The sequence below is a fragment of the Phocoena phocoena genome, chromosome 18 (assembly GCF_963924675.1).
Source record: "Phocoena phocoena chromosome 18, mPhoPho1.1, whole genome shotgun sequence".
Classification (NCBI taxonomy): domain Eukaryota; kingdom Metazoa; phylum Chordata; class Mammalia; order Artiodactyla; family Phocoenidae; genus Phocoena; species Phocoena phocoena.
In genome coordinates, this window is record NC_089236.1 from 828764 (window position 1) to 834541 (window position 5778).

Below are 5778 nucleotides of genomic sequence, written 5' to 3' on the forward strand. Positions count from 1 at the left end.
CTCAGTGGCCTCATCTGTAAAATGGGGATAACATCTCACAAGGAAGAGAGCAGGGAGAGGAGAGGAAAGGTCTCCACCCGAGGGAGGGGGCGAGGGAGAGAAGCCAGCGCAGGAGGCCCAAGGGTAGGGGACAGTGTCTCGGAATCCAGACAGAACAAGGCCTCAAGGAGAGCTTTACGAGGATGACGCTGAGAAGAGGCCATTACACTGGTGTCAGAACGTCACTGGTGCTTACGGCGGCCTGGGCTGGTAGCGGGGCTGGGCCCAGATTAAGGTGCTGGGAGGTGACGGGTGGGCGAGGCTGGCGGTGTGGCCACCACCTCAGACCCGGAGGGGCGGCCGAGACACAGCTCCGGGGGCAGGAGCATTAAGGGCAGTGAAGGAGCGGAGGAGAGAGGGAAAATGGAGGAAGGGGGTGGCTGGGAGCCCTGGGAGCATGGCGGGCGGGACGAGCCTCTCCCATGCAGTGGGGCTGCCACCAAAGCCTTTTCATCCCCCCCCATGTCCCCCCATCCTGTTTATGGGCTTTGCTTGAGACCCATTCAAACAGCCGTTTATCAGGAAAGGTTGTCATGGGACCATCAGGAATTATGGAGGCGGACTGGATTTTCCCTGTGAAAAAATCGTGGTTTTGTTCTTAAAGGTTAGATCTTGGTTTTCATGGATCGCTACTAAAATACTTATGGATGAAAGGATATGTCTGGAATTTGCTTCGGACTCTGAAGAAAATGAGATTTCCTGTTTTGCGTTTCTGGGGAGAGGGTCTGGAACCCCGGCACGCAGGTCCAGCCCTGGAGAATATTCGCGGTTCACCAGGTGTCCGTCCCTATGCGTAGCACGTGTGCTGACTGCACCCTTCACAGGGGTGGCCCTGGGGTGTGACATCTCCAGGGTGATTGGTCCTCGGCTGGTGCACCAATACCCCCACTAAAGGCATCTGTGTCCCACCTGGAAAGCCCGGGAGGAAGCCCTCCCCTTTACCACCTGTGGGTGCGGAGCTGTGGCCTGAAGGGCCCTCTCCCCTTGTCCGAGGGGCTGGAAGCTGACCCAGGGGACACCGACCCCTCTCCAAGCTGAGGCCTGGGGGGCTGCTAAAGCGACCCTGCCAGAGGGATGTGAAGAGGGTGCAGGGGTGCGCGGACACCAGCACTCCAGCCACGCGGCCTCCCCAGCAGCCTGCCCCGAGCTGTGCATCAGGTCGCCAGCGACGCAGTGGCCCAGAAGAAACAGAAGGCTTCAGCAAAGGGCTCATCTTTATTGAGGGAGCGCGTTCCTGCATCAGCCGTTCACGAGGTCTGCAAATCAGCCCCTCTGAAAAGCTTCCCGCCTCCATACAGTTCCGGCCATGCCCAGACAGCAGTGAAAATACATGGTACAGTGAACCCTTTCCACCCTAAGAGCCATGACAGTTCACACATTTGTCAGCAGACAAGGAAAAACAATACCTACAACGAGACAGAGTAAGCTGAAATATTAGACACTGAAGGCATGATTCTAAAATTAACATTGTGTGTTTTCCCAGGTAAGGAAGATCAGTCATTATAAAAATACTTTACATAAATTCAAAATCAGAACTAAAACATTCAATCCTATAAAAATATCTCTTCCTAATAAAAGTATCAATTTCTAGATAAATGTTTTGTCGACAACAGTTACGTCCTTAAATTTTCAGGAAATACCCCCACGTCAGACGGTCCACTTAAACCCACATGTAAAAGTCACACCGAGGCCCGGCCGTAGAGCCGGGCCACACATTTGATTACGTGGCACATTCATGGCCCAATTATTCTACAGAAAGCTAACTCAGGTATCTATGAATGGTGAAAGCCGTTTGTAAGGACAGAGTCTCAGCCGACAGCCAGGACGCCTGGTCGGCGCTGCCTTCCGGGGAAGGCCGCAGTTCTGTGACGCTGCGTCAGCTGCGTGGTGCCTGGCCCCGTTTAACTAGGAAACCCCGTGATGGCGTTTTGCCCGCTCTCGGAAATCAGCTCATTCATCTCGTTCTGTTTACTCTCTTTGAGGGCGTGGTTGGGGGGGGTTCTCTGCGTCTGTGCCCGCTTGGATCTCCTGAAACACACTTTGAGCAGCAGGTAGCACAGCTCGGCCACGTTGAGCAGCATGCAGATAACGGACGCGGAGATCATGAAGATGGTGAACACGGTCTTCTCCGTGGGCCTGGAGATGAAGCAGTCCACGAGGTTGGGGCAGGGGTCGATGCCGCACTTCAGCACCCAGGGCAGGTGGTACCCGTTGTACAGGAAGTAGAAGACGTACATGAAGGCGGCCTCGAAGATGATCCGGAAGAAGATGCTGCTGCTGTAGGTCCACCACAGGGAGCCCTCGATCCGGATCTTCTGCCGTTTGATATCTTCCAGATCCTTGAACTCGTTCCTCTTCTCCCCGCGCCTGAACCGGCGCGCGGCCTCCTGTCTGTAGTAGGCCACGTGCATGGCCACCAGCAGGGCCGGCGTGGACACGAAGATGAGCTGCAGCGCCCAGAGCCGGATGTGGGACACGGGGAAGAAGTGGTCGTAGCACACGTTCTTGCACCCGGGCTGCAGCGTGTTGCACACGAAGTCGGCCTGCTCATCGCCCCACACCTCCTGGGCGGCCACCACAAGGATCATGACGCGGAAGATGAAGATGACGGTGATCCACACCTTCCCGATGCTGGTGGAGTGTTTGTTCACGCCCCCGATGAACGTGTGCAGCGTGCCCCAGTCCATCCTGCCGCTTTATCCTGAACAGGCGAAAATTAGCACAGGGCAGTTAGCGGAACCTTCCGTCAACTTGTAAAACTGCTGTAATGTTACAGACAGGAGCACGTTTCTCTTGAGCTCACCCCGTGAGCTGCTAGGAGGTGGTTTTCTGGGAGGAACAACACCCACTCTGAAAGCACTCTCGCGTTCTGGCGCGGGTTTACAAGCCTCTGGATCCAGCTGAACTCGGATTATACGTTAGGTTGCTGCCTGACACTCATCACTAACCCAGGACCTCAGGCAAACACATTCGTTTCCAAGCTCCCTTTTAATCCCTGTTTCGCTTTGCCCAAGGGATCACAGATGTTCCTCAGATTTTTTTTTTTTTTTTTTTTTGCGGTACGCGGGCCTCTCACTGCCGTGGCCTCTCCCGTTGCGGAGCACAGGCTCCGGACGCGCAGGCTCACTGGCCATGGCTCACGGGCCCAGCCGCTCCGTGGCATGTGGGATCTTCCCGGACCGGGGCACGAACCCGTGTCCCCTGCATCGGCAGGCGGACCCTCAACCACTGCGCCACCAGGGAAGCCCCCTCAGTAGATTTTATTTGTTAAAGGGCTCATCCAAGAAAAAAAGTCATTCACTGGAATGACACAATCTGTTTTACCCAATGGACTAAGAAGGGGAAAAAAGGAAACCAAACGCTTATTAGTTCACTTTGTACACTATGCTTGTATTTACTTCTAGCTTGAACAATATCACCTGCCATAATCATGTGTTCTTAGGAAACCTAACGCCGTAAACTACTCAAAGAGCCTCTTCCAAAATAGAACCACAGGCTTTTACAAAAAGTGCTCACTTGTCTCCCCTTAATGGGCAGCGCTGCTCCCCCGCCGGACAGGTGCCAAGTTTACAGCAAGAGCCGCAGGTGCGGGACCAGCCCCGCCTGCAGTGCAGGGTCCCCTGTGAAGGCTCTGATCCAACGTCCTGAGGCGCAGGGGCCTTGACTTCTAAAGAAACTCTGCACAAATCAAACGGACCCCTTCTGCATTGCCACGGCAGACCAAAGAGTTGGTCAGTGTTCTGCTCAGAAAAAAAAAGAATAATGGACCCTTTGAGAATCTTCTGAAAGACCATCTCCTCAGAAAAACACGCTCACCCAAGTTCTCATAGCCTTTTAGGGGGAGGGGCCCCAAAGGCCTTCTCTCAACACCCCTGGGGGAGACTTTCTTGCACTTGAACGTGGGCTCAGCCTTCTCCCTCTCAGGCTGGTGAGGAGAGTGGAGCCCGAGCGCCCTGGGCGGCTCTTCACGCGCATTTCCAGAACGACCCGCACACGGGTGGGTGTCCACCTGGCCGGGAACGGGGGCCAGGGCCTGGAAGGAGCCCCGGGAGCAGCAAAGGGGCTGGGGGCTGGATTCCTGTGTGAATCCAGGACTAAACGGGACTCAAAGGCGGAGTGTACACACAGCCAGGTTTTTGCTTTTTGAAAAGGAGAACTGAGAAAAAAGCACAGCTCTTTAAACACACACTCCTTAAAGTGTGTTTCCTTGTCCTTAATGCTTCTGATCGGAGGCTGTGTGAGGCTGTGTGAGCCTCCGATGCGGGTCTGGGGGGACACGGGGGCCTCGGTCAGGAAGACTGGTCTCAGGATCTGCGTCTAACCCCCGCCTCAGACCACTGACCCCATGACCTAAAGGATTTCCAAGTCCGCGGTAATGAGTCTTTGATTTAAAAACCTTATTGGAGAGCTATGAACTGTAGAATTCACTCTCAGCTCCTGGTGGAAGTTGTTAGAATAAATCTGCCCAGTTGTAGCCCTCCTGAGCTGGAAGCACCGGGATGCACCCAGTGGAAGGAAGAAACACAAATATCGCGAGGTTTGAATATATTTTACAGTGTCGGCTCACCTGGGAGGTCCATCCTGTCTGTTTACAAGCTGGAGATATTCTCTAGTTAACTGGTAAACATCTCCCACTGAAGAGTGGGGAATTCAACGCCCGACCAGCAAGCTTTTGATTTCTCAAATAAAGGTCACATTTTCTCCAACCCTCCAAAGTGCAGAGAGTTGAAACTCCCCCACCGGTAAGAAGGCTGTTTCCTCTCTGAGTTGTCTATCTTCAGCTGCCTGAGTAAGGCAGCACCCTCCCCCTCCCAGGGGCCAGAGGCCACTGGCCTGAAGGAATTCAGAGGCTGATGTCATGGGAGAGGTCAGGAGGTCAAATCTCCCCCCACGAGGTACCCGCTTTCTAGAGCAGAATCCTTGACTCCTGCCCCCTGGGGCATCTTGTAAAAAACAGGGGCAATTATTGTGGCCACGTCTTTATTTCTTTTGACTTTTCTGGGTCCCCAGATTACACGCTCTATCAAAGTAGCAAAGCTGAACAGAAAATAATCTGTTTTACGATACTTATTGACTCTGACTAAAAATCAGCAATTTGCCTTTAAAGGGTGAAAAAGAAATGAGATGGCTTCCTACGGCGTCTGTTCCCATCCTTCCTACGGCGTCTGTTCCCATCCTTCCCATGGCGTCTGTTCCCATCCTTCCCTTAGGGAGAAGCCCTGTTGTCTGGATGAATGTCACTGTCGAGGCTTTGAACAGAAGCAGAGCTCACCTCACCTCCTAGAAGACTGGCGGGGGGTGTGGACCCCCCCCAGGCTTCCTGCCCTGAGGCCGCAGCCACTGCTTCCAGGACTCTTCCAGGGCAGGAGAGCCTCAGGGGGCCCTGCCAGAAACATTTTGGCGGCAGAAGATGTGAAGATGCTTTGAAAATTACTTTCCAAAGTAACTGTCTCCGTCGGTACCCCTCACAATTAGTATTAAACAAAGCTTTAATAATAAAAAGCTTTGTTCAATAAAAAGCAAAATATTAACTCTTTCTTTGTGAACCAGAGCCGTTTATTTTATTTTACTTTTTTATTTTTTTAGTTTTTGACCACACTCCGTAGCGTGTGGGATCTTTGTTCCCTGACCAGGGATCGAACCTGCACCTCCTGCCTTGGAAGGCAGAGTCTTAACCACTGGACCGCCGGGGAAGTCCCCAGACTGGTTTATTTTAACTGGCACCTTCCTGGCTGTCTT

At 53.3% G+C, this 5778-nt stretch overlaps 1 protein-coding gene across 1 annotated transcript; it reads right to left on the reverse strand.

Moving 5' to 3' along the window:
- Nucleotides 1-1940: 1940 nt before the first annotated feature.
- On the reverse strand, nt 1941-2726 carry GJB6 (gap junction protein beta 6). Its single transcript, XM_065895904.1, has one exon. The coding sequence runs from the start codon at nt 2724-2726 to the stop codon at nt 1941-1943; it is 786 nt and encodes a 261-aa protein (XP_065751976.1).
- Nucleotides 2727-5778: the final 3052 nt, after the last annotated feature.

Bases quoted from the DNA above. Each gene is read 5' to 3' on its own strand.
- GJB6 (XM_065895904.1), bottom strand. From the start codon at position 2,726: ATGGACTGGGGCACGCTGCACACGTTCATCGGGGGCGTGAACAAACAC.